General features: G+C 40.8%; 1 protein-coding gene across 7 annotated transcripts in view; it reads left to right on the top strand.

The window, feature by feature from the left end:
- Nucleotides 1-27627, top strand: part of atp8a1 (ATPase phospholipid transporting 8A1) — a 111263-nt gene that overhangs the window by 34367 nt on the left and 49269 nt on the right. For 3 of the 7 annotated variants that reach the window (XR_014271741.1, XM_082507587.1, XM_082507591.1), the window contains exons 5-19: nucleotides 3145-3190; nucleotides 3331-3371; nucleotides 6576-6649; nucleotides 8193-8262; nucleotides 8342-8469; nucleotides 9085-9196; nucleotides 9515-9686; nucleotides 12440-12567; nucleotides 13500-13577; nucleotides 13658-13746; nucleotides 17790-17834; nucleotides 21132-21204; nucleotides 24725-24830; nucleotides 26684-26766; nucleotides 27491-27540. Coding sequence is in view for 6 of the 7 variants with exons in the window: in XM_082507587.1 (XP_082363713.1) it covers nucleotides 3145-3190; nucleotides 3331-3371; nucleotides 6576-6649; nucleotides 8193-8262; nucleotides 8342-8469; nucleotides 9085-9196; nucleotides 9515-9686; nucleotides 12440-12567; nucleotides 13500-13577; nucleotides 13658-13746; nucleotides 17790-17834; nucleotides 21132-21204; nucleotides 24725-24830; nucleotides 26684-26766; nucleotides 27491-27540 (1295 nt within the window). In the remaining variant the exon portion in view is untranslated. Of the gene's footprint in view, nucleotides 1-3144; nucleotides 3191-3330; nucleotides 3372-5803; nucleotides 5878-6575; nucleotides 6650-8192; nucleotides 8263-8341; nucleotides 8470-9084; nucleotides 9197-9514; nucleotides 9687-12439; nucleotides 12568-13499; nucleotides 13578-13657; nucleotides 13747-17789; nucleotides 17835-21131; nucleotides 21205-24724; nucleotides 24831-26683; nucleotides 26767-27490; nucleotides 27541-27627 lie in introns of all 7 variants that reach the window. The other 4 variants (XM_082507589.1, XM_082507588.1, XM_082507590.1 and 1 more) reach the window with 4 other exon arrangements.

Raw genomic sequence — 27627 nt, 5'->3', positions numbered from 1 at the left:
TTAATAAAGTCTAAAAACTGAGGTGTATTATTGAAATGGCTTAAATCACTACAGCTCCAAACGCATGGCTTTAGAATGGTATTCCACAAAGCAGTGACTCGGGTCACAGTCACAGTGGTTAACGTCCATTATTTGTATGCAGTCGTTGCTTGAGAGCCATCACCCACCCGGCCTAGAAAAGCATCATTAATGCAGGAATTAATAAATGCACATCAGCAAGACCCTGATTAAAAAAAATCATGCTGTCAGCAACTATCAAAAGGCAATCAACATACTTCTGAATTTGCATTCGGTTTGAAGCAGCATGTGCAAATCAGGTATCATATGGAGCTCCCCATACAATCCAGACAGTACAGACAAAACTATAGTGTAGTGGGTTTTTTAAAAAATGTTGTATTATGCAGTTTGTGCACAGAATTTTAAAGCTTTTCTACATGCATGCCTTAATATATTGCACCACAAAAATGTGCTAACACAACCTATCAAAGTTCAGTTGCCTCAGTGAATGAAATTCATCGAGCAAAATCCAAATTAACCCTGGAGAACCCATGGGGTCAGAGCCGACCCCATGGGTTCTCCAGGGTTAAAATAGTCCAGTCCCCTTTGCAGGAGTTTGTGATCGTCTTTCGCTTTATGTCATCTGTTTTCTTTGAAGCATGAATCAGGCAGTGATGGTTATGTGACCACAGCAGGAAACACCCCAACATGTGTACACACACACGATTGGACATCTCCGTGCACACACACACACTCACTTCAGAGGTCACAGCTGTGCCTTCTGCACCCTGAGTACTCATTCAGTCAATTAACCTAGATACTGAATGCTCGTGTACAGAGGCAGCTAGTAGCAACAAAACAAAACAGCGGTCTGCCTAAAGCAAGCCGGAGCTGTTGAACAGATGCTTGATATGTATGTAGGAGGAAGATTGATTTGAATAGTTGCTTTTGTGTGGTTTAATCTTTTTCGAGTTGAAGTTGGAAGCTTCAGCGTTCGCGTACTGTGGTGTAGTAACGTGATGCGCGCAATTCCGAACAAAGTGAGAGAATGTTGCATTTTACTGTATTGCAGTGACCCTGCAATGCGATCCTCTGTGCAGGTCCCAGCGGAGTTTTCTCTATACTATTAGCTGCTATCTCATGCTGAGGGAAACCAGCGCAGCACTTTCTCTCCTGGCCTGTTGTGAAAAACATGGGAACAGAGTGGTGATGACTCCGTCTTTATCGCTGAAGGTCACCTGCGCACGCGTCTGCTCCCTGTGCTGCGCTGTCTCTCACAAGTTGACCTGACAGGGCAACATCGACCCCTGACTTCATGAATCATGCACTATGGACACACACTGCACAGCACGTACTTTACCTTGTTGCTGGCAGCCTCCTCTGCAGCAGCAGACTCGGGCTGAAAAATGGTAGAGAAACAGAAATATAATACCTTGATGTATTTAACAATAGTGTGTGGTGCAGTTTTACACAGCAGTGTAGTTTCCTATTGCTCTCATAGTCACCTAAAACAAGCAGCTGAAAGAGCAAAGACAATCTTGTTTCTGTCCTTGTGGTTAAACGTCCTTCGCTGCTACTTAATGTCTCATTAGGTCCATGTTGAAGCAGGTTAATCAAGGTAACACTGCAGTAGCTGCTTTTATCTTTCACTGCTTTCTGTATCTCCCCTCTGTGGCTGTGGTCTACAGAGACCTAATACTGCAGTAGTTACGCATAACCTCTGTGCGCTGCTTGCCTTCTACTGCACTATGATTATACACATCATCTAAATACCGTGCAGATCCTTTTTTTTCGTGTCCACGGGGACACAAAGTGCAAAGGAGGCAAGGACAGTGGATTTGAGAAAAGGCAGTATAAGTTGTGAAGTAGCTACAAATACAGCTCAGCTCCTCCTACACGTCTCTGAATAGAAGAGGGTCTGTGCAGCCGGACCTAATAGTGTGTGGATGAATCAAATTAGCTGACAGCTCTCGCACAAGGGATGATGAATGAGCTTTCCAAAGGTCTCTACTAGTAATTCTTTTTTTCCTGGGCATAGTGAGGGTGGTGAAGGCCGCGTGACACAGCAGGCTTTTTAATTATACACTACAAGCATGTTGCAGGAATTTTAAAACGACGTTGTTTTAAATTGAACAAACGCACATATGGGAAGAACGAGGGGATATACACAATAGTCTTCGTAGGATGCTAAAAGCTAAAAGCCTTTCATTCCTGGTGACACGACTCACTTCACCTTTACTGTCAGTGTTTTAAAGTAGCTCAAATGACTCAAAAAAGTTAAATTAGCTTAAATGAGAAAAGACCTCCTCCTCTTGTAAACACGTTTTCCTTGTTAATTAAGTAAGACACAGGCTGCTTTTAGAGCTGCGTTTTAAAACAGTGTGATCATTTATATGAGATTGATGCAGAAACGCATTATTACTCACCGTGATGCTAGCTGACAAGCTGTCTGTTGGAATCAGCTGTTAAAGTCACAGCATGTTGCATGACTGTTCAGCCAACAAGAAGGGAAGTAATGCTGATGAGTTGAACTTTGATGTGGTCACAGGCAGTATGGTTTGTTTCGAACGAAGGGAGAAGCTACGTGAATGTGAAGCAGCTGATGGGTTTGTTTGTTTGTTTCACATCAGCTGATCTCTGAATTTTTAGGATCAATTCATTACTTTAAAAGATTCGAGAAATAGCTGGTTGTTGCATATCAGCAGCACAAAATGTATAGTTATTCATTTTAGAGTCAAACATCCACCTGCCAGCTGTGTGCATTTGTTATTAGTGCAGCAATTATACTTTAGGCCACTTTGGGTAAAACACTGCGTGACACAAGGGTTTGTACTGTAGTTCTAGTGTCTCTGCAGGAACTGTAAATAGCAGTCTCCTTCTCTCTTACTGTGATATGGACAGTGTCAGCTTCTTCAGTACATTTCTGTCAGCAAATTTTAGGGCGTTCACTTGTAATCCACGACTGTATGATTAAGATAACCTTTATTAGTCCCACACGTGGGAAATTTGTTAATTAGGGTTTGTTTTTGCATACGTGTAGATTACTAAGACATGATTTTCCCCAAGTGTTGTTCTCTGACTTCTTTCAGATCATTATTTTTAAATAGTATGTATCAGAGCATGTGTGTTGTTCTTTTTTCCTTACAGAAACGTCACAATGCTGACAGTGTTGTCAACAAAAAGGAATGTCAAGGTATTCAAAACTCTTTTCCTCTTGTAGACAACTTGACCCTTTATTTAGTGTCGTATAAACGGATTCATGTTGCCAGGAAGCAAGTATGTCTCAATGAGACCTAATAAGACTTACCACATCTCTCTCCTTACTCATCACAGTACTGAGGAATGGTGCCTGGGAGATCGTGCACTGGGAGAAGGTATGTTTCCACAGTGTGCCGTTATTAGTCACAATCCTCCAGTGTCATTTCAAATTCTTCATTCTGTTTTTAGCTGCGACTCGAACAACATTCTGTTGGTGGATGTGAAGTTACGGAAAACACGGCATTCATGCATTTGCAGAGGGATACTGAGATTAGCACAGTGTGCTGGATTTTTAAAAACAAAAACACATGTTAATAATCTCTGTATGCATGATGATGTTCGTGCAAAGTTTTGTTTTAGATCCACCCGTTAAGGAGGAGGTGAATACAGGCATATATAGATAGATCATTATTGTAAGATTCTAACCAGTCAAATTTCATTCAACCGGAGCATCGAGCCTGTCATCCATCCAGCAACTTTTCACAAGCTATTATGCTGTCGTCATTTACAGAAAGCTCACCCCCCCAAAACTATCCTGCCTAAACGAATTAATCCAGCATTTCCATGTGGGCGGCCATTAGAAGGCAATGCTGGAGGACGGTGAGAATCCTTCATAATGAAACTTTTCTATTAATGTGGCTGGGGCCGTTCGGCAGACGGTGTGGAGAAAACACACCAGACAGTTTAATAAATGGTGATGCTGCTTCCTCCATTAAAAGCTCCAATCAGCATGTAGCGGTGCAACATTAGCCAAATCTCTCCTCCCTGCTGTCTGTGATATGAGACGTAATGCATTTTTTAATTTGTTGTTGAGAACTGAAATAACAACAGGATGTGAATGGTCTGTGTAAACATGTTGCTGTCCCAAATCGCAGATTCATAAGTGAACAACATTAGAAAAGAAATGTTAACATTAACTTGACACATCCACAGATGGATGAGTGGGTAAGTGCAACTGTTATTGTTGCAGAGACGACTGAACTACATCTCATACAGATGCATACAAACAGTCACCGCTGGAATAATCTCATACATATGCAGTGGTGGCCCTTCCTGATTTCCTTTTTTTTGTATGTGTGTATGTTTGTCACACTTAAATGTTTCAGATCCTGAAACAGATTTAAATATTAGACAAAGATAATCCAAGTAAACACAAAGTTCCTAAATGAAGGTTTTTATTATTAAGGGGAAAAAATCCAAATAATATGCAAAACACTAGGAAATCAGGAAGGGGGCAAACACGTTTTCACACCACTGTAGTTTGTGTTATGGGAGTTTTTGGATGTATGCAGTGTCACTGTATCTAATACAACATGTGATTCATGCAATAAATTATCAGCAGGGAGGAAATCTCAGTGCTACCCGTTGGTATGTAACTGTCCCTTTGCTTTACCCACACGAAAGATTCTCTAAAAAGCTATGTTTTGAATAATTAATGCTTTTAGCGTCTTCATCATGCATATTGTAAAAGCTGCTTCTGTGCCAAACTTCTTTTTTGGCGCCCAATCTTTCAGGGCAACTTGAATGAGGTCAAAATGATCAACTTGTCTTTGCCAACAAAGTCATAATTTATAATGATGTGGATCTTCGTGGGTTTTAGGTTTATTTTTGTATGTTTTTATGTAATATTGTTTCTTCAAATGTCCTAAAATTTTAACCATAAAAGATATTAAATGATTTTTTTGATTGCTGGATGGAATCTTAGTTAACTGCTAAAAGTCTTTAAGCGTGTTTCACTGTAATGTAAGCTTGTTACCCTGACACCTGAATACAAGGCCAGCCTTCAAATTAAAGTAGTGTGATTAGCTAGCTAGACAGGTCCACACTGCAGGTTTATGATCACTCTACATGTAAAGGAAATGGATCCATGTGCTGTCTTCTTCACCAAACTTTCCATGCTGCTTTTTCAAATGCAGCATTTCCTGATAACTATGAAAACACAGCTTCCTTCTCAGATCAGTTCTTAGTTCTTGAATAGTTGTGAAGCTGTAAGCATATATTAATCTTTTTATTGCTAAGAATTTCTGAGCCTAGATAGCTTCCAGCCCTTATTTCCCTAAAGGGTCGCCTAACTGTGCCAAATCAAACATGCAAGCATGATCTGCGTTTCATGCAAGCCCGGGGGTATGACTAGGAAAACACTAGCTTGTGACCTCCTGAGGCCGAGTTTGTGTCTCCTCCCGGTGTCAAACTGGAGCTCCATGGTGTAGTGCTGACCACTACACCATGGAGCCACTGAGGATCTGGCTTAGACACACACAATCTGTTTTTTGCATCACAGAGTCACTTGCTGTAAAGTGTGCAGGTCTCAGTAGTATTTGAAATGTAAAATTGTTGCTTTGTTTTCCGGTGAATGTTTTGGTGCTCCTGTTTGGCTCTAATGGAATGAGGACTCCAGCTGTTTCTCCACTGTGTTTTATTCTAGGGCTTTAATGTGCTTACAGTCTACTCTTTCAAGCTGTGAAGTTTTTGCACCTAATGTTGAGCTCATGTTTTCTTTTACGCTGTTTTATTGGCGTCCCACAGCATAATCAGTTTCTTTTCACAGGTTGAAGTGGGCGATATTATTAAAGTAAATGGCAGTGATTTCGTTCCTGCGGATGCTGTCATTTTATCATCCAGGTATACGAGCCTGCCAGACTGTGGGGAACTTCTCTCTCTCTCTTTCTTCTTCTTGCTCTATCTCCGCTCTGCCTAAGGAAGTGATGGTTAGATAATTTACTGAATCCACATTGTCAAAATGCTTTTGAAGGTATGTAAAAGATGCTAAATATGATCAAATGCTCTGCAGTCTGGCAGGATAACCATCATTTGCTTAGGTGGGGTAATGGTAATGTGACTTTTGATTAGATTTGATCAATCATGAGGCTACCCACCTCCTTCACCTTTTCAAAAACCATTTGGACCTGCTGTGAATAGAACTTCTGAGTGTTTTTCTACCCTCTTAAAATCTATTGAATATTGTTCCGAAGTTCTTCTTAAAAAGATAAGGAAGTCTCATTTGTGTTAAAACATGTCCTCTGGTGGGACAGCATCCAAGTGCTGCCAGCTGTTTTGCTGTTTCTAAATGGTTTGCCGAAAAGGGGAACAGAACCTCTGACCACACAGGACTGATGGTTGTGCTCTTCTCATCTACCAAAAACTGAAACCGTTGTCTCTCTCCCCTTATGTGTTTGCTGTTTGTCTCTTTATTTATTTTTTTCCTTTCCATTTCTACTTTTCGATCCTCATCCTCTCTTACCCTCCCCTCCCCTCCTGTGTGAACAACTGCCACACTTTCTCTCTCTCGCCCCCTGCTGGTGCGTGGTTGGTAATATCAGGTGGCTGTTGGGGAAGTAATCAGAGCGGCAAATGGGGATCACCTCCCGGCTGACCTCGTCATTCTGTCATCCAGGTCAGGAAACAAGCAACACTGAGAACAAAACAGCAGTGGGAGAGATAGGGGCTGTGTGTACGGACCGGAATGAGAGATCCTCCTGAAACAGTGAGATAGATTTTATTTTCCAAACTCGTGGAAGGACGAGGCCTGCAATCATGCTGGCAACAACCAGATATTTAAGCGCCTCGGTCAAAGAGCACCACGCTTTGAAGTTTAGCAGCCATGGCATTGGCAGTTATTGTGTTACAATTTATGTTACAGTTATGTGACACGTTTAAATGTTTGGCTGAAACTTCTAACAGTGCTCAGAGTGAATGAAGCATCTAGACATAAAGGATCATGTTTTCCTTTTTGTAGATTCTTTCTTTGGGTCTTGAATATGTTATCCTTGCATGGCTTGTAAGGCACCCTGAATGCAGCAGTTTGTTTTAATGTTGCAGGTTGCATGCAGTCGCATTCCAAGATGAAATCATCTCGGATTCATAGTTTTGTCAACTTTGCATGTTCCGTACCGAAGCGGTAGTTTGCACAGAGTCTTACTCTAGAAGTCACTTCCTGACAATTGCAATAGACTTTTGCTCATTTCCATGAAACAAAACTTATTTGATGGCTAAAACAGCTGACCAGTTGAGTAAAGCGTCACTGTCTTAAGTGTAAATACATTGGTAATTTAAGACAGTAGCTAACTGGCGACCCAGCTCACCTTAACAACTGGCATGCTCCAACGCTGTCCCTGTGCCCAGAGTCTGTCAGAGTCTGTATGTCTGCTTTGTTCGTTGTGCTGGGTATGCTTGCTCGCTCAGATCGCCCCACTCTGATGTGTTTTCTCTCTTTTTACTCTTGTCCCTTTGCAATGTACTTTCACTTTTCTTGAAAGACAGTTAAGCTTAGTGGCAGCACCAAACAAAGATGTTGTCTCTCCTAAGAGTGTTACTGTACGATTAAATGGCTAACTTCACTAAAACATTGATATAGTTCCCGAGTTGCCTCTACAGCAGGGGTGTCAAACTCAAACACACAGTGGGCCAAAATTCAAAACTGGAACAAAGTCGCGGGCTAACGTTAATATTTATTGAAATATATTTATTCCTCCAGATATAAGAATGAATCTTTTCTTATGGACTCAAACACGTTTTGCTGAAAAACTGAATATGGAACAAGCAAAGCTTAATACTAAACAATATATATATTAGCTGTATAATACCAGTAGGCCAGCTCTAATAGTAATTTGGTATGGCTTCGCGGGCCAAATGTAATTAGGCTGCGGGCCAAATTTGGCCCGCGGGCCAGAGTTTGACACCTATGCTCTATAGCATCTTTGTTTGCAGTGCTTTAATCTTCTGCTGCTATTCTGTGATAGCCATTTTCTATCTCATACTTACTTTATTGTCTAATAGTTACTAAATAATCAGTACTATTTTGCATATTGATTTTAATATATAGTTATAATCATATAAAACAAGAGCAGGTTGAATATAGTGTAATATATGGTTGAATTTAGAGTTTTACTCTTATATTCTCGTACCACAAATGTCTAAACCCTCTCCCCCCACAACAGTGAACCACAGGGTATGTGCTACATTGAAACATCTAACCTGGATGGAGAAACAAACCTCAAAATCAGACAGGTGACTATCTCCTTATTAGTCTTTCTTAAGTTCTCATTGTATGCAGTGTGTTTTAATGCTGCTGTAACTACACCAACAGGGACTCCAAGTGACTGCAGACATAAAAGAAATTGACAGCCTGATGCGTCTGTCCGGGCGGATGGAGTGCGAAAGCCCAAACCGACATCTGTATGAGTTTGTTGGGAACATCCGCTTGGATGGACACAGGTGGGCTCAGATGCAGAGCTCTGTGACTGGCTCGCTGCTCCTCTCACTAACTTAATAGTCCATTAGCTAGGAACAGAGCCAGAATAATTATGAGGTTTCAGGGCATCTTTTATCTTTCTGCTGAATAAATGAAAGACGTTGTTGCAGTGATATTTAATTATGAATCTGTTTCCATTGTAGAGAAAATGCATTGGATGGATGCTTTTAGGATCTCTAGGATAACATATCTTCATTCTGGGAGTCTGTTCCAATAAAGCTCTTTTTACATGAATATTATTAGTGGAAATCAAGGGTTTTCCTGTTGATGGGAATTGTTTTGAAACAAAGATAAGCCATGTCATTTTCAAATGATGATTTCATTCTTTGTCTTATGCTAAAATGTGTTTGATGATCTGAAAGATGTAAATGTGACAAATATGCAGAAAAAAACAAGAAAGTGGAAAATGCTTGTGCACAGCACCGTACATTTCAGTTATTGAGTACGCTTATTGTTTGCATGGTCTGAAAGGGTAATATGAATTCACTAGTTGTATGTAAAAGCAACAATTATTGACTGAGGGTGAGATAGGGTGAGATATTTAAACAGCAAAATGTCAGCCGTGCTTCTCAATACAGCACGGTACCACTGGGTCCAGACCAGATCTTACTGAGAGGAGCCCAGCTGAGGAACACACAATGGATCCACGGCGTGGTAGTCTACACAGGACATGACACAAAGCTCATGCAGGTGAAGCACATTTGTGGATTATTTGTGTAGAAATAGTAAAACAATCACTGTTGTGAGCAGAAGTGACGTATTTATACATGTTACAGGGCCAAAGCTGTTAAACTGACTGATTAATTAATATATGCTGTACAAACTGTATGCCAGGCTGCTTCTACTGGTGCTTCTCAAGCGTTAGTACTCACATGCTCATAAGTGGTTTGTCATTATGACTCAGATCATGTTTTTTGGGTTTCATATTGTCATCAACAACAGAGAAACACTATTGTTTGTTCTACTTCTGGTTTTTTTACCACATCTCTTTTTTCACGTTTTACCCAGAATTCCACGCGGCCTCCTCTGAAGCTGTCCAACGTGGAGCGTATCACCAACTTTCAGATCCTTGTGCTGTTTGGATGCCTGCTGGCCATCTCTCTGGTCTGCTCCATTGGCCAAACCATTTGGAAGGGCCAGTATGGCAACGATGCTTGGTACATGGATCTCAACTGTAAGAGTCCCGACAGCCTACGCTGCACATCTAATTCCACATATTTTGTCTCACTTGTTCATATCAGCTTATTTCTTTGTCATTTTAAGTTCCTAAATGCTGGTATGTGTCGTGGCGTTTTTGTGTTGCCTCAGTTTAAAACTGTGTTTCGCTTTACAAGTGAAATATGTGGCAATGTGGGAATAAGAGAATTCCCTGTTAATGAGAAAAGTCGTGACGTGCATAAATGTGTCGTGAATGAGTGTGATTGGGAAAAAATGGTTGAATATCACTGCGCTGCTGTACTTTTTTGTTCCTTTCTAATGTTCTGTTTGATTTTGTTGTTTTCTTTGTTGTCGTTTTTTTAACAGCTCCAGGTAACAACCATTTAAAAGCCTTGGCCATCCGTGAATGACCCTCCCTTACTAATCCCTTACTGAAGCTCTGCCTTTGCTAAGCAAATGAAGCCCCCTACCCTCGCCCCCTATATGGTTGCCCTACTTTGTACGGGCCCATGCCATGGACAAGCACATACCAGGGATCCAACGATAGGTTTTCCCCTCCAGCTCTCTTATACCTTCGTCTAGTTTTTTTTCCTTTGTCTTTTTTTCAGTGCCTGATTAAAAACAGTGTCTCACTTTTCTTTCATTTTTTGTGTCACGTTAAACGCTTTGCAGCTCCCAAGCTTCAGACTATCATTTGTTCCCACCTCATTTTTCACCAGAAATAAAGAGCAGCATTTACTTTGACTGCGAGGGAGATGAGGTTGTGTTCGGGAAGCTTCTCGTGGCAGGAGGCTTATACGTGTTTATTGCCTGAACACAACATGTGGTGCAGCCCAAGGGACGAGAACTGACATTTTCTAAATGCTTCTGCAGCGATCTTTCCTTGTGTGGATTTTTCAAAGAATAGATAGAGTGGGGAGGGATAGAAGTGAAAAGCTGCTCAGTTTTTACTTCTGTTCTCAAACCATAATAGAAGATGGCTCAATTTTAATGTTGACATTACAGATGTTATTGCAGTTCAGAATTTGTGCTGCTCAGTTCCTTAACGCGGCAGCTGCTGCGATGAAGCTCTGAACCTGGTCTGCAAAGTGATTATCGTGACCCTCTGGCCATTACTCTGTACCCTGATAGGCCTGTGTAGGAGAGGTTGTGCCCTGGTCAGTTCAAGCTTACATTATGACTTACACTGACCCTTTTGATGAGGTGTTCCATTGGCTTTCATTGGTTTTCTCAGGGTTTTGTCCTCAGTGGCATTAAAACCCACTCTTAAAAGATTCCATATCAAAGTGTCGAGGGGAGTGTAAATTATAAGGCAAGCATCCATCTTGAGACTGATTTGATTTCCATAAGGAGTTGTTGAGGCTCTGTCCAGTGCATATTATCCAACCTGTGGTAAAAGAGAGAGGTGGGGAAACTGCCACGTCGTAAACATGCAATTTCACCACGCTGCCTTGTTGTCTTAAATTATTGTAACTTCACCCACTCAACAGCATTACAAGAGTAAATGCAAAGATCCCGACACACATCACAAACAGAAAGCTGTGATTGTGCATGTTGTTTAACTAATACAAGTTTTCAGATCCAGAATGTATGGTTACTGATTCTTACACTCTTTCTGGAGGTAGTCATGCTGACTGTTCTTCCAAATGTTGCAATGCTAACTGACACTTTGTCACTTCTGCTTGCAGCATGATGAGGGGGAAAGGCTTTCTCGCTCTTGCATAGACACGCCATTTAAAACAACGTAATTAGAATGATGCAACCAAACAGTTTACAGTGAACTTTGTGCCAGTTTCTTCACTTCAGCTGGTTAGAACATATTACTTTCACATACAAGTGACATCAGATTGGTTTGTGACCTATGCATGTCCTGTTTGCTAAGGTTTTAATGCTGCTCTGCTGGTCCGATCCAGTGTCACTCTGTTGTTCGATAGCAGCATTTCTGCGTGTCATAATAAGACGACTACTGAAGTGAGGTGATGGTCATTAACACCCAAACTATTGTGCTGGCATAATCCACCCACTCTTTTCCACTCCTTCTTGGTTGAGAATGTGCTATGGACTGAATCTCCCTCCTTTGTCTTGAGAGCATCTGTTTGTCCCCCCCCACTTCTGAAAACATTTTCCCACCTACATGTGTTGTTGTAGCAATAGCTTCCATTCTGCCACTGCCACTCTTTGTGCCATTCAGTTTTTTTGTTTTGTTTTGGAATCGTTCTTTCATGGGGAAGGGCTCGCCCCTCTCAACCGCAATGCTAAGATCAAGGCTTGGGTTTAGGAAGGTAACATTTGCACCTCCTGCAAGCTGAGGAAAGGTAAATCACATCCCTCCTGTTTTCATATTTGGTGTCAATGGGATTACATGTTGATCATTGCCAATTGTTCGGGGCTCTCGGGGGAACCGGCATCATTTTGCATAGTGCTTTGTGGAATCATTGCCTGGATCATGCTGGATGCCAAGGCTGCTGCTGCTGCGACACTAATGACATTTGAGATATTTCAGTCCCTGTTCGCTACTTTCAATCTTTGGGACATTAAATTGGATTGCTAATCGGTTGAGTTGTAAGAGGATGAGGTTGGGTGGAAGAAATAGTTAATTCCAGCTAATGGACGATATTAACCCAAAACATTCTCCAGATTGGGATAATGTTGATCATTGGCTGGAAGTAGCTTTGGGCATATTGATTTAACTAACAGATAATAATGAACCAACACTGATGAGTCTTCTGTGTATTACTTCTTTTTTTTTTTTGTCTAAAACTCTTCCCCTTGTAGATGGTGGGGCAGCTAACTTTGGCCTTAACTTCCTCACCTTCATCATCCTGTTCAACAACCTCATCCCCATCAGTCTTCTGGTCACGCTGGAGGTCATCAAGTTCACCCAAGCCTTTTTTATCAACTGGGTGAGTTCAAGTCCAGATAGATGTGCTGTTTTTCAGACAGTGTTTCTGCATAGGCAGTTACCTGCAATTCAACTTTCACTACTTAATCTTGGATCAGATTGCTGCGTCTTTTGTAAAAGGGAATATTGGAGCGATGAACGCTGACAAATCATGAGGAGTTTTCTTCACAGCAACTCTTAGCAGTGTTGATGTCGTTTAGTGACTCTCATCAGCATTCTTTCTGGAAAAACTACAAGAAGCATCAAATAAAAGATTAACATAGCAGCCGGCGAGTACGTGCCAGACTTTTCCTTTATAGCTGGTAGAAACCAAAAAGAGCTAAAAGAGAATGAAGGTTGGACTGAAGTCTGTCAGGTCAGCACATGACTCCAGATGAATGTTGATGTTGCTGTGCATCGATTTGTTAGGAAGACAACTGTTGAAGTCTTTTCCTCTATGTCTGCTATATAAGGTGATGTGACTGTTTCAGCTTGACAAGAAGCTGAAGGTGGTAACATGGGGTCATCAAAATAATTTTAAACACCATTACTATATTTACATCTGCACATAGCACTGCAAAGGGAAAACACATCTAAAAGTCGATGTTAACCGTTTGGTTTAGCATCATGAGTGTCTGTAGTAAGTAGGTCAACTTCACTGAATGTCTTGACTGAGGCATCCATGTTTCCTTTATTTTGGAAAAGTTATTTTGAGCAACTTTTAAGTTTAAATGAAACCCTAGCGAGTAAATTTTAGTAACATTTAGGACACTTCTGTTGGTTTCCCTTTGGTTCAGTATTTTCTCCGGGGAAACTTGACTGTCAGGCTTGAAGTAAAGCACCAGTTTTTGGGAGACTTTGTTCATATTTTCTAAATTGATGTGAAGATTGTTAAGCAAACATGTTGTTTGTTCAGTAACGTTACATTTTAAGTTCTTCCATGATTGTTTTCAGGACACTGATATGCTATATGAGCCCACAAACACACCTGCCATGGCCCGCACCTCCAATCTGAATGAAGAATTAGGCCAGGTATATATATATATATTTTATATTGTGCACTTATTTGAAAGAGATTTCTTTTAAAGTGTTCTGTTTCTCTTTCCTTTCAGGTGAAGTACATTTTCTCAGACAAGACAGGAACTCTCACCTGCAACGTGATGCAGTTCAAGAAATGCACTATTGCCGGTGTGGCTTATGGGTATGTTGAGCTTTCCTCCCTGTTTTTCCATTTTCCCTGCCTTCGTCCTCATATCCTCTGGCCTTCATTAAGTGCCGAGTGTGCATCATAGTGCATCTGGCGTTTCATTCTCCCTCCCTACCTTCTCATTAGCAGGTACATCAGTGCTCCTCTCGACATAAACTAAAAATAAAAAGTGGGCAGGCATTTGCAAGCAAAGGCACTTTACACTCTCCGCTGCGGGTGTTTGTTCGTTGTTTGTCACGTTGGAGATGTTTGTGAAGGCTGGCTATGCCTCTTTGTACTTTCCGAGTGTGGCGCGAGCTCGATGTTGTTTTGATATAACTTGGTAACTCACAGTATCGGATTATAAACACAGGGTTTTAACCAAAATGAATTTATTTTTCCTCCACTCCTGTAGCTTACAAATTCTTTTAGCTAGAGTTCAACATTAAACATTAAATCACTCCTAAATGCCTTTTTCCTCCTGCTCATTTCATTTTCATGCATAGATAATGAGCCTCAGTGTTCACAGAATCAAAGAAAGTGCAGGCGTGACAGTACATGTTTAATCCCATTAGGATTCAATTAAAAGCGTGATTGATGAAGTGCAAGCTGAGGACAAAAGAGTATTTTATTTGGAGTTCTCTGTACTTTCATTAGGCTGTGATTGTGAGTCCAGTGGGAGCACTGACAGTTTGTCACTGTCGATCCCTGGGTCAGCAGCGTAAAGCCCGTTTAAGTGTTGCACGTGCTGGTGATGTGAAGCCTCCGAATCATTGCTGATATTTGTGTCGTAACCATTGCTGGTGTGGATTAAAGGTTTGTATGATGTTCTTGGTATGTAATGTTTTTTTGTTTCATGGTTATATTGGTGGTTAAACTTGCTGGTCATCAGAGACTTGCACTCACTCCTCCTTTAAAAGGCTCGAGATTTTTCTTTGATTCTCTGAAAGACGCACTCCCTGTTACGCAACTGATAAATATGGATGAGAGTTTCATAGCAGGAGGGAAGACAACCAGTTCTAATAAGTCGAGAATTTTCAAGATGCCATCGTTTGGACATTGCTTCCCCATCTTTTTTTCTTACGCGTTTCCAAAATTAGACGGCTCAGAAACGGTTGACTCTAAAAGTTCACTCTTCTGGATTCATTGTCCAACATACTACAACAATGTCAGCTGTACTACTACGTTCTAGCTCTGCCCAAGCCAATTCATTTAATTTACAAAGTCAAAAAAATAACTTTTTATCTCACATTTATTTTTCTTTTCAAAGATGATTGTGTCAGCAAGTTTGTGCTGGGAGGTTTTGATTTGTTCTTTTAAATGTGTCCATAAGACTTGAGTCATTGTTACCAGTCACCATTTTAGAGGCCAGATCAAACAGGTTGGTGTGTGCTGTAGTAAAAAAACGTATTTAATGAAGGACTTTAGTCATACAGAGCAGTAATACTGAGCAATATTTAATAATATAAACACCCAACACGGGCCAATAGTAAAAGAGCGTGGCATACTTGAGTCTGTTTTGGATATTGTTATATAATATGAATAACTGGAACTTCCTCCTTTCCTGTTATAGATGCTTTCAACTGTCTGTTAATCATGAAATATGGATGAAGTAGTTCAGAGGCAGCTCTTGCTTAATTAAACTTTAAATTCTCAAATTAACATACTTGCATCCTTTTTTAACCTTTACTTTAATTTCAGAAGAACAGCTTTTAAATATCAAGCAGTAAGTAATAACATATTGTGCAAAAGGGATAATACGAGTAAAGCAAAGATAAAATGAGGCATGTTTTTGTTCAAATGAATGAACAAGCATGTGTATAGATCTTAGTTTGTAGCGTGACTTGTAATTTAGTGCCAGAACACGCACACAAAGCCCCCCCGACGCTGCCGCCCGCATGTGTTCCTCTACACAAATTAAGTGCTGCTGTAATTAATAAAGACATCCCCAAGGGTGTAGACATTAATTAATTCCACTGGATTGGAGTCCCAATCTGAGGGAGGCTCCCAGAATCCTCCTGGCTTTTTATTTAAGGCTAGAGTGAAAGCACAATTATGTAAAGATGTGCTCAAATGACAGAACTCGTCTTTATTTTATTTAAAAGTGTCTTAACGAAGCATAGAAGCATATAGTAGAGGATATGTGGTTGTAAGTCTTATACAAACGTATTGTTGATTCAAATAGTCCCATTGTTTCATTGTTGTAGGTAAAAGAGTGAAGCTTGGCTGTATGAGTTTGGATCTAATGGAATAATGCTGGAATGCTCTTTGGCCACATTCAGTTTGTAATGTTCTACTACGTTCATTGGTGACCTTGAAAATATGCACCGAACTGTGGTAGCCTGCTGACAGCTGCTACAATTATAAAATGATTTCTATTCATTTCTATTTTTACTACTTTGTCTTTCTTGGATTGTTTTCTCCTTTGATTTTGTTGACTTCTCTTTAGACATTTGAGTAAAATGTCTCCACTGTAACACCTTTTAATGATCTTATTTTGTAGTTGTTCAGTTTTTACGTACACTCAGTTTTTTTGTTATCAACCTTACAACATCTACTGGGTGAATCCAGCACTTTATTTAGTTAGAATCAACCATACAGCTTACTGATGTCATATATACCAGTCACTCTAGCAAGTGTTACAAACTAAATCGAGTAATGAAGAAGGGGAGACTACCTCTGAATTCTTCACGTTCAGTTGAAGCTTTGACACAAGTAGGCCTCCAAACAAGACAATGATCCCCAAAACACATCATTAATCATTATGGGATGGACACATGAGGCTAACAATAAGCTTCTGGACTTGCCTTACCAAAGCCCCAAACTCAAACTTATTAAAAATCTTCGGTTTGGCTTTAAAAGCTGTTTTTGTGCCAGGATGCCAACCAATTTAAACGAACTACCAATTCTGCCCAGAAGACCAAAATTGTGCCAGAAGCAACTTCATTAAGCAACATTTAACCAAATACGAGTGGGCTTGTGTGTATACTTTTGTCCCTGTGCAGACTGGAGAAAATCCAAAACAAACTTCTTGGTTTTACAGTAATTCCACCCTTGACAAATAACAGTACAAAGAAATCTAAAAACCCCAAATTACCATGACATTCACTTCTGACCACAACCGCATATAAAATGAAAATAATAGGGGAAGAACGGTCCGTCAAATCATGCACAATTTGAATAGATATACAAAAGCATGGTACTGAAAGCTGTCTCCTTTTTGTTTACTTTTGCTTCTTAATGATCACAGCTAAAATAACACCTGTAATGTACGGAAATAACAATTTTCATTTTCCACATTTACTAAGGTAAATGATGACTAGTGGAAAAAAGCACAGTTGGGCTTCTTTCCAAAGTATTTTCTTTAATTAATTGTTGCAAAAAATCAAAGAAGGATGGGTTTTGTAATTGGACGGGTTCTCATATAGTGCTTTTCTACCCTTTTTGGGCGGTCAGTATGAATTCAATGCCTCACTGACCCATTCACATAAGCACTTTTCTCTCAATGCATCGGGGTGCATCTTGGGGTTCAGTGTGTTGCCCATGGATATTCAGGCATGCAGGCTGGAAACATTCAGGGATCAACACATCAAACTTCTCATTAGCTGATGGCTTGCACTACAGCAACCCCAAAAAAGAAGAAAACTTGGAGTTTTAGCATGTTGCCAGACTGTTTCTTGAGAACAAAGAGACGATGTATAATGTAAAGATATATCATTAAGTTACCCATGAACATTGCTGGAATAGGTGTTTCTGTGTTTCCGGTCTTAAATGGCTAAGATATGTGACTGCTGGTTGTATGTAGTTCCTGGTAAAAAGTGTCAAGTATGAATATTTTGCACAACTGTAAAAAAATCTGGAAACAAATAAGTGATTAGAGGACACGCTATAATCAACGCTATCATCCTAACCACAGAACCTTAGCTAAGCTGCCACGCTCCAACTCCTCCTAAACGATCCCATTTTAACAAAAATCCTTGCGCCTGCACTTACCAACAGCATGTTCACGTAATGCTTTGTCAACAAGATGCTTTTTGTTCTCACTTTCGCTCCAACAGTCACGTCCCTGAGGCTGAGGAGGGTAGTTTTGCAGAGGACGACTGGTAAGACGATGGGTGTGAAATGGTGGTTGTTTTTATTCGCTCCCTGCTTTTGTGATGTATTAGTGCTGCCTTGCCTTGTGGAAATGGTGACTTTGAACACAATACCTCAGTGTGTGTTTGTTTTGTTGTTTTCTCTGTCCGTTCAGTAATTATGGGACGTGCTGTATGTGACTGTGGCTCCCGAATCAAAATATGTATCTGCTGTCGTAAATGTGCAGCTTCAAACATAGTAGCAGTCGTAGTATTTATAATGAACTGTATGAGTATTTCAGAATTGTGGCTTTCTCACAGGCAAGTTTAGAAAAGCAGGTTGATAGACAAAGCCTTCCAGCGTTTACCGTGTGCTGTGTGGAGGCTGAAGCTGTGCACCATATTCTCCTTTTCCCCAGTTGACATCAAACTTTTCAGCTGGAAGCGACACACCCACTTATTCTCTCTCTTTCTCACACACACACACACCCACTTATTCTCTCTCTTTCTCACACACACACACACACACACACACACACACACACACACACACACACACACACACACACACACACACACACACACACACACACGCACAGCTCTGCTTCTGAGATCCATCTGCTCTAGAGTTGAGCTCTGCAGTAACAGCATGGGCGTGTCTCATCCATTTTGCATGGGGGATTGGAGCCTGTTTGTTAATAGCTATTATGCCAAAATATTGAGTCTTGCTACTTTACATCATGTTGCAGCTTCAGTGAAAGCATGTCTCATTATATTGTTATGTTTCCCCTCACTAAAGAGAGACTCTTTATTATTATGTGCTGCTAGATTAGAGAAACAAGGATTCCGACGCCTCTGATGCACCTCAAGCTTTATTATTTCCTCCTCCTGACGGTAACGGGTCAGCTCGATGTGCCGCAGGTTTGATCTGGAACTGGTCCCTGGTTATTGACTGCGAATAGCCAGCACCCTTGTTCCCATAGTGACAGGATCTCTGTGTGCTGGCAGATAATCAATAGCTGACTGTCCCGCTCACCCGGCCTTGTGCCTCGCAAATTTCATCAAGACAATCGACATTGCGAGATATACTATAGAGAAAGGTTGCGGCTTTCTTACCTATATAGGCTTAAAAATAATAATAATGGCACAAAAAATAATGCATTTGGGCTTCATGTGAATGTGCGTGTTTTATGTCATTTACAGATATAAAGGGGTGCTGAATAGCTCCCGTACATTCATTTGTAATTGGTTGTGTATTTGTAACATAAGAGTTCAAACTTAAACCTTTTTAGCTGAAATGGCTTCAGTCCTCTGTTTATATTCATGGAGGTTTTTAAAAACGCAGACTTTGTTTTCCTATTTCTCCATGACAGATTTTAATAAAGATGCAAGTGTGATACGTTTCCCTGCCTCCAGTGCATCTATGTAGGGGTAACACAATATCGACTCCTACCCGGCTGTTTAATTGCATTTCTGTCTTTTCCCCATATTTCCTTCCCTCCAAAGCTCTATTTTCTGTGCAGTGGATGGAGTATTACTAGCTGGCGGGCTGCTGGCTCTTTGGGATCTGAACAGCATATCCTGTGGGATTAAAAAGAATTATGGTTGCTAATGGCTAAAGCTGCTGTCTCCACGATCTATAGGTGTATTTATCACAGAATCATAAATTGATCCCTGCTGGAGAGCCAGCGAGTGGCTGGTGGCTACATAATCACTGCCCTAAGCCACTGTTACAGGGATAAAAATACATCCTTTCCTCTCATTTATCAGAAATGATTTTTTGAAGTTTTGCTTGACTTGTTGATTATTTTCTATCTTGCCAGAAATAAAAAAAAAAAAAAAAAGCACTTCTGGCTTGAGACTAATTGGGTTTCCAGTAATTCATTAGAGCCTGATTAGTGTTTGAGTAATGCGGTCTTTTTTAGCTGCCAGAAATTCAGCCTGTCTGCTATCACTGTAAGCAGCTCCTCGTGTGCTGTTTAATTTCTAAATGAAATTAAAATAAAAGGGGGACAGCATTTCTTATTTATGCAAATGACGAAAGAGGATCAGATTTACAAACAGAATAATGAATAAATGTATGCGCGTGGATTCCTTGGGAAATGATATTTCAGGGCACTGCTTTGTCAAAGCACGATCTGTGTCTGCCAGCATGGACAACATCCCAAATAGTGCCACTGTACATCCCATGGCTGAAGCCCGGGAGACCAGCATTTGCATTCTGGCTGCACTGTGTTCAATATTTTATTCAGCAAATGTCTATATTGTTGGCACAAAGCACTGGCTGTGAGATCTGTTGTGTGCTGCCAGTATACGTGTAAATTTGTTTTTCTAGAGCTGAAAAGATGAGTTGGTTAAAAAAAAAATTATAATTTCACTTATTGGCCAAATTATTAGGTATACCTCTAAACTCCTACGCCTTAAGCTTCAGACTGCTCTAAACACTCAGATTAAGGGTTCTTTGTTCCTCTCACCTCTGTGATGTCCCTGCTATGGATATTACATCATGTCCCACAGCTTTAGCTGTGAGCGCAGAACTTCCACAACCTTCTGTTTGCAAGGGGCAGCCCGTAAGAAGACTTTAAGAAGTAAAAGGGTGTACTTAATGGAGAGGAACTCCAAGCCACAATCATGCAAAGCTACTTTAGTAGAGTCCAAGAATAAAATATGTGGTGGTGGAAAGGATGTGATGCTGTAGGTCCACTTTGTGCATGTATTGTCCAGACACACGTCACTCAATTTACTGGACTTAGATTTTGAAGGTGGCTCTTAAAGTTGCCAGTGAGTGTATTTTGATGGGTGTGATTTTTATTTTTTAAATATCTATCATGCTGAATATTTTGTGTTATATTGAAAATGTCCCAGGACCCTGTGGGGACATTTAATATGTATACTTTTTACTCAGTTAAAACTAGACTAAATGATGATACAGTAATTAGTTATTATTAGTTAGTCCAGTTTTTAGGTTTTTGCAACAACACTGTTAGTGCTCGATGTAACGTTCAGGAACTCTGAGAGGCTGCACAGTGGTTGGCAGCTCAGAGCATTTCTTCTAAATGTTAATGAAAACCGTGGATTGTATGCAGTCTCACCAAGGCTCTAGCACATAAGAGTGGTACACAAGCACTGTTCAGTCTGCCTCCTTTTTATCTTAAGTTTTGACAGAATATCTTTTGATCACTAAGCAGAATCCTTGTTTTGTTTTTTGTTGTTTTGCTAGTCGTGCCTGCTCTGAGGACAGCATGCTGTACTTTAGTGCTGTACAGTGTTGCTCTCAAGGATGCCAGCGTGTTCTGTTGTTTTGACTTCAGTGTCTCCTTTTTCCAGGCACAGCACACACTCATCAGACGAGGCAGGATTTAATGACCCGAGCTTACTGGAAAACCTCCAGAGTAATCACGTAAGTAATGTCAAGGTTCCCCGTCACCCGCTGCTGCCGTTTAGGACAGAATTAAGACGGATTTTGGATCTAATTGTGTGTGCTTGCATAATATCGTCTTTTGCATTTTAAGTAGCCTCTTTTTAGCTTTATTTTGTGCCTTTAAAATGGTGACGCATGCCTCATGTTATTATCTCACGAGACAAATTTGGCAACTGATGGATTTAATTGTTTTTAATATCAGTTTGACTAAAATCATGCTGAGGGGTGGATTACTGTTTCTTTGCATCAAGATTAGCCAATTCTGACAAAGCAGTGAGGTGCACTACTATCTTGCCATCCTTTGCAGGATTTTAAAGGGAGCTCTAATGACCACCTGTAGTCATGCAGTGGGTGAAAACGGTGATTGATTGGCTGTTTGAGTCACTGAGCTGCAGAGTGGTGTGGAGGAGGCAAAATGTCACATCCAATTAGGTGCAGTAGTACCGCCCAGGGAAAGTAGTAATCCCACTGTGATGTTTGCTTTGTTATGACAGCAGAATCTCTCCACACATTGAGTTTGTCTAAGATCTGCTTCAGTCTCACATTGATAGCCTCTCGCCAGTTTGTAATTATGGTTCATAACTGACTGCTGCTTGGAAACCAGGGTTTGCATGCATTTTGGTAACGATTTAGCCCGAATAATCTGGACGGTAATAAATCATAGATGTATGTTTTTTCTTTTTCCCCAGTCATTTTTTTCTGTCTGTCCTTTGAACTGATACGTTGTAGGCATGCTCAAAATTATGAAGGTTTTTGGTAGAAGCAAATCATCAACATTAAAGTTGATATATATGCTCATGGCTATTTTATTAGGTATGCGTGTTCAGCTCCTCATTAACAAATGTTTAATATCTAATATCGGCCAATCACATGGCAAATTTGCTTTTAGGCATGCAGACTCAAGACAACCTGCTGAAGTACAAACTGAGCATCAGAATGGGGAAGAAAGGCGATTTAAGAGACTATTCCAATATGGACCAAAATCTTAGGGAAATGTTTCCAGTTCCTCGCTCTGAATGCAAAAGGGCTCCAACCCTCTACCTGACAGAATGGTCAGTGAGTGTATAGCTATTCAAAATAAGGTTTTTTGCGACTCTTGCTAGGTGGCAGCACATGGTTGCTTCTAGAAGGACTTCAACAATACTAACCCCACGTAACCCTCAGTAATAGTGAGCTGAATTACCAAAGCGATATCAAGGTTTTTAAACATCACCTCAAACTTTCAAGACGTTGGTTTAATTAATGCACAATCAGTGCTTCACTTTCACTTAGATATCGCTGCTGGAGCTGCTGAATGAAGCGATGCATTTGACGTAACAGTCGATATTCTCCTGGTACAAGCGCTTCTTCTTATGGCCTTCAGAGTGCTTCTTGCATGAACATTACTAAGGAGAGGGGAATTAAGAGTGTTGACAGAAATAAGCACCCCCTCTGGTGCTTTTCATCTTCCCTGGACATGGTCCTCACCCACAGAGTTTCAATGGCTTCTTCATTTTCTCCTCCCCCTTAAACTTTTTCCCACACGGGCTGTGTCTGAAGCGATGAGTGTCTATCACTGCTGCTGTGACACAGGTTACCCAGAAGTTATTTGGGGTGGTAGCTGGCAGCACAGTATTTCCTGTCACATCTAATTGTGTCAGCAGAACAAAGTTCAGATGTCTGTACTGTCTGCCTAGTTTACCACCACCCTCGATGTCTTGCTGTCAGACGTGTGCTTTTCTTCTGAGAGGAGGAGTCGGTGTCATGAACTTTACCCAATCAAACGTCTGTCTGCTAGCATCTTTAAAGCAGGCCGGGAGGGAAGTGTAAATGCAGCATGTTGGGGTTTTACAGTGATTATTGGCTGGACTTGGTGTGGCACAGTAACCTCCCAATGACAATCCCATTATTGTCATTGGGTTTCCATGACAGCAGTCTTAATGAAAAGATCCCATCCCTTAAAGAGCAATTAACAAAGACCTGCTTTTAGCCTTAAACCTGCATCAGACATTAACCCTCATCCCAGTAAGGGTGTGAGAGCTGTCCAAAATCCCTGCTCTTTAAAAGAAAACATGTCCTCACTCAATCACACACAGGTGTACGCACTCACACACATACTGTCCTGTCTTTCAGAGGATACCCGTCAACCCAGGCCAGGTTATCATGCTGCTTGGAGGCAGGGAGGCCTCTCTTAGCCACCTGGACTGTAATAGACTCGATGTGTTGGAAGAGGCACTTTTAATTTGTCACCCCTCCCCCCTTCATTCATGTGATCCTTTGTTCCTCTCTTCACAACAGAAAGAACAAATTTAATAATACTCTGCGTGAGGCTGCAGCCTTTTGTTTGAGATGGGAGTGAAAACATGCACTTTTGAGCTATCTTACACCAGTACTCCAGTATTATTTAAACCTGCATCTGATATTAACCCTCAGATTTCCCATTAAGGAGGTGAGAGAGTGCAAAATCTCTGCACTTGAAAAGAAAGCATGTCCTCACTCTTAGGCTTTTATGTTCTTTGTGTTACTACAGGTTCGTGAGACCTATATTCATAATTCATTGGCTGGTATTAAACTCACTGCTAACAAACGTTTGCCGCCAGGCTGCTGTGTGTGCTGTTGCTGTATTATACAGGTCTGCTGCAGCCCTGCAGGCTGCTTATATTACTGTCTTGGCTGTAGTTGGTCACTGCAAGCCGGTGGTCCTCCAGCCTCAGCAGATGCCTGTCTAGGTCTGTCCCGTGGCAAGTTAGTCATACTGTTCCCTTCATTAATGTACAATGCCTCAGTGTATAGGTTAGGCCTTCTTTCATTAAATGAAGCACATTTCTACTGGATGAGGAGGCATGAGTCTGTCAGCAGCTGGCAGTTTCTGTGGGATCCTCTTGGCTCGTTATCCACAGTCATTAGCCTCTCCACGCTTGACTACTGAGTACTGAAGCCACATGTATTTCAGAGTTTGACAAAGCTTAGACTGGCTTTGAAACAAATGGAGTCATAAATCTTTGGGCGCTACACGAAGTGAAGGAAATTCATCAAGTGTCAGAGCTGCAATTAATAATGGTACCTGTTCAGGATTAGAGTTCTCCTGTGTAAGTTGCAGTCTTTGTGTTTAGATATAATTCTGCCAGCAGTTAAGTGTAGATTTGTGATTATAGTTTGCAAACAGGAATGTACCTGAACGGCAGTTCAAAAGAACTGAGAGTAAAGTTGTTTTTTGTGCTCTATTGTGCTCATGATGCAGCAAACTTATTTGGTCTGGTTTTATAAAACTTTAAATAAATGCTCCAGCAGACAGGTCACTGGAGTCTGCAGTGCATACTAGTATTAATAGAAGCTGTCTGTCACATTTGTAGCGGCTGCTGTAGCAGGTTGTGTACGTCGGCTGCAGGTTGATTATGCTCTGTCGGTGTGCACTCTCTGTCCTTGCTGTCTCTTCCTACAATACCGTAGCTGTTTTGCTTCTGTTACATGTTTTATGAAAGAACATTAAAAGTCAAAGTGCCCCTTCTTCTTCCTGTAGCCTACAGCTGCTGTTATCCTGGAGTTCATGACCATGATGGCCATCTGTCACACTGCAGTCCCTGAACGCATGGATGGAAAAATCATCTACCAAGCTGCATCTCCAGGTATATCCCACTTTTAAGTGGAATACACAATGTTATTACAGTGTGTGTCTGTTCACACACAGTAATTTAAGATCGTCAAAATTTACCAGACTTCTTCTTGATTCTGACGTTGTTTGTGACGTAGCATGTTGTCAGATTTTCATTTTCAACGTTTGTAGTCGTTAATCATCAAACTGTAAAACCAATGAAAAAAATGAAGCTACAGATTCTGCAGAATGAATCTACAGTGATAATCATTACAACTGAAGACATGGACAAAGGATTTCACTAAGACAGTGCAAATATACAAGTAATTCTTTAATACCAAAATCTATTGTTCACTGATATATAATGGGACAGCACGCCTGCGCCCTTTGATGGCACAGTGTAAGCTTAGCTGTCGTCTTAACACATGCATCCTAACAGCAGCTAAAAATAGAAAAGAACTAGCTCTCGCAACACATGTTGCTGTGATTTAACGGTGTCAAAGACAAGTGTGAGAGTTGCAAAACTTCTCCTTTCCTTCCTTTGATTTTGCCCAGTGACACGTTTCTGTGTAATGCTACACCTCTCCTGTACAAGTAGGTTCAAAACTGCATGTCGAAAAGAGCAGATTTTAAATGGCTAGTTGTGCAGCTGTGTCTGGATCTGGTTCCAGGTGCTCTGCATAAATGGTCTTGTGTGTCCTTGATATTTCTCTTTGTTGTAGTATTTAATTTTCCATCTAGCGACCTTTGTGTCACAGCAAATGGAACACACCACTACAGCCTCCGGGCTCCAGTATTTCATAAAGACGTTTATGTAATCATCAGCGCACACACGAGCCAGGAATCATATTATAAAATGAAATCAGCTGTTTACAAAATGCATTCTTCAGTCTATCACATCCACGGGTGAACTTAACAGACTGAGACAGCTGTCAATCAGGAAGTTAAACACATAACATATTTCTAAACATCAAAGTTGCCACCATGACAAACATCAGATGAGGTGAAATCCACCACAGAGACTCTAAGAATAGGTTTTAGCGTTAATGCATAGAGATTGCTCTTAACAGCAGTAGTTATGTGTCCTGAAAATAATGCAGATTTCTGAAGAGACCAGCAGGTTTAACCTCCTAAGACCCGAACTCTTCCACGGCAGCATTTTTAATTTCTCTTTGATATTTGGGCTGATTGGGGCCCGATGAATGTAAAAACAAAGAATTACCAGATTTTTTATTTTTACCTTATTTTTGTTTCTAAGAAAAATGAGAGCCACATCTGAGGATATTTGTTTAAAATGTTGATAGAACAGTAGCAGCATAACGTCCTCGTAAGTGGATATCAGGCCCTTGTAGAGCAAAATTGAGTATTTTGGTCTAAATAACCCAAACTGTGATGTCCACATATGTGGACGCAGGTCCTAGGAGGTTAAAGGAAAAAGCATTTGACGTCAGTTTATAATGTACAAACATACGGCTGCAGTTTGTCAAATAGGTTGACATATCCCGATCGTTTTAAATATGTTTATTAGAGAACTGATGAACACTTTGATTCGAAAATAAGCTTTGCATCTTCATTTTGCTAATGACTTTTTGGGGGGCTTGGATTGCTTCAAACAGTCGTGTTCATGTGAAGCTTTGAGGTTTTTAGAGTGGTTGCAAAGAGCTGCTGGTGAAGTGAACTATAAAGAACAGTAGAGAGCTCTTTCTTGCCCTGCAGCATCCCCATGCACACGGTAGCTGGATCACAGGTTTCAGTCACTGTACTGAACCAGGTTCATGCAGCAACTGTGAAACATGGCTGCTGTGGTAAATACCAGGCTCAAATGTAATGTTACCTTGGATATTTGTAAAGGTGTTTTTATCTGTAACATTTTTCTTTGCTCCCCAGATGAAGGCGCTTTAGTGAGAGCAGCACAAAACCTTGGCTTCGTGTTCTCTGGTCGAACCCCAGACAGCGTCATTGTGGAAATTGTAAGTTGGACAAAACAAGTTAAAGAAAGGCAAACAGCCTTACAGGTCTGCTTAATCTATAATACTGGCATCATCGTGCTCCGGTCGGCATCTAAATAAGTCCCATCTGTAGGCTAGTTCACTAAACTATCCCCTTGTCTATTTCACAGTACTTCATGAAATTTGTCAGATGTTTTGAAACAGAACTAAAACAAATACACTAAAAGTGGTTTTCCACTTGGATCACAGTGATGGAAAAACACAACATTTGCCGTGATTATATCCTGAGTTGATGCAGTGTGTCCTCTCCAACGCTCGGGTCACTCCTCCTGTTGTTCTCCTAATTGGCTAACCTGATGATTGCACTCAAAGAGCCTGAGGCTGAAAGGCCAGAGCCATTTCCTCTCTTTTTTTCGCCCCTTTTTGGTCGAACATCTCGTCTCCTAGACGTTTGTCCAATTTCTTAATCTTTATTAGACCTTCTAAAGCTCTCAGCATCTACTTTAATCACTCTGTCTTGTACCTAGCAGTGTCCACAATTAAGAAAGTTAATTGAATTTTACCTTGTTATTCTCCTTCCATCGGCTCAGTGCAAGCAACTGATAAACACATTTAAGTGCAATTAAAGCTGATTGGAGGAGGATGGCAGGCTTGGCTGTGCTACTTAAGATAACTTGTCTCAGAAGACTGAGGTTGAAGTGTCTCCTTCTGAATTACGTTAACGCTCACGTCTCTTTCAATTCAGGTTGGAACAGAGGAACGATATGAACTGCTTCATGTGCTGGAGTTTACAAGGTACAGTTATTATGTTTTTATTATGCATATACACCATCAGCATGCCTTATTTAACAGTCTTTTACTATAGAGTTTTCTGTTTGAGCC

The sequence above is a fragment of the Aulonocara stuartgranti genome (genome assembly GCF_965226115.1).
Source record: "Aulonocara stuartgranti genome assembly, chromosome: 2".
In the NCBI taxonomy this organism is placed as follows: domain Eukaryota; kingdom Metazoa; phylum Chordata; class Actinopteri; order Cichliformes; family Cichlidae; genus Aulonocara; species Aulonocara stuartgranti.
This window is presented reverse-complemented; position numbering and strand designations above follow the sequence as displayed.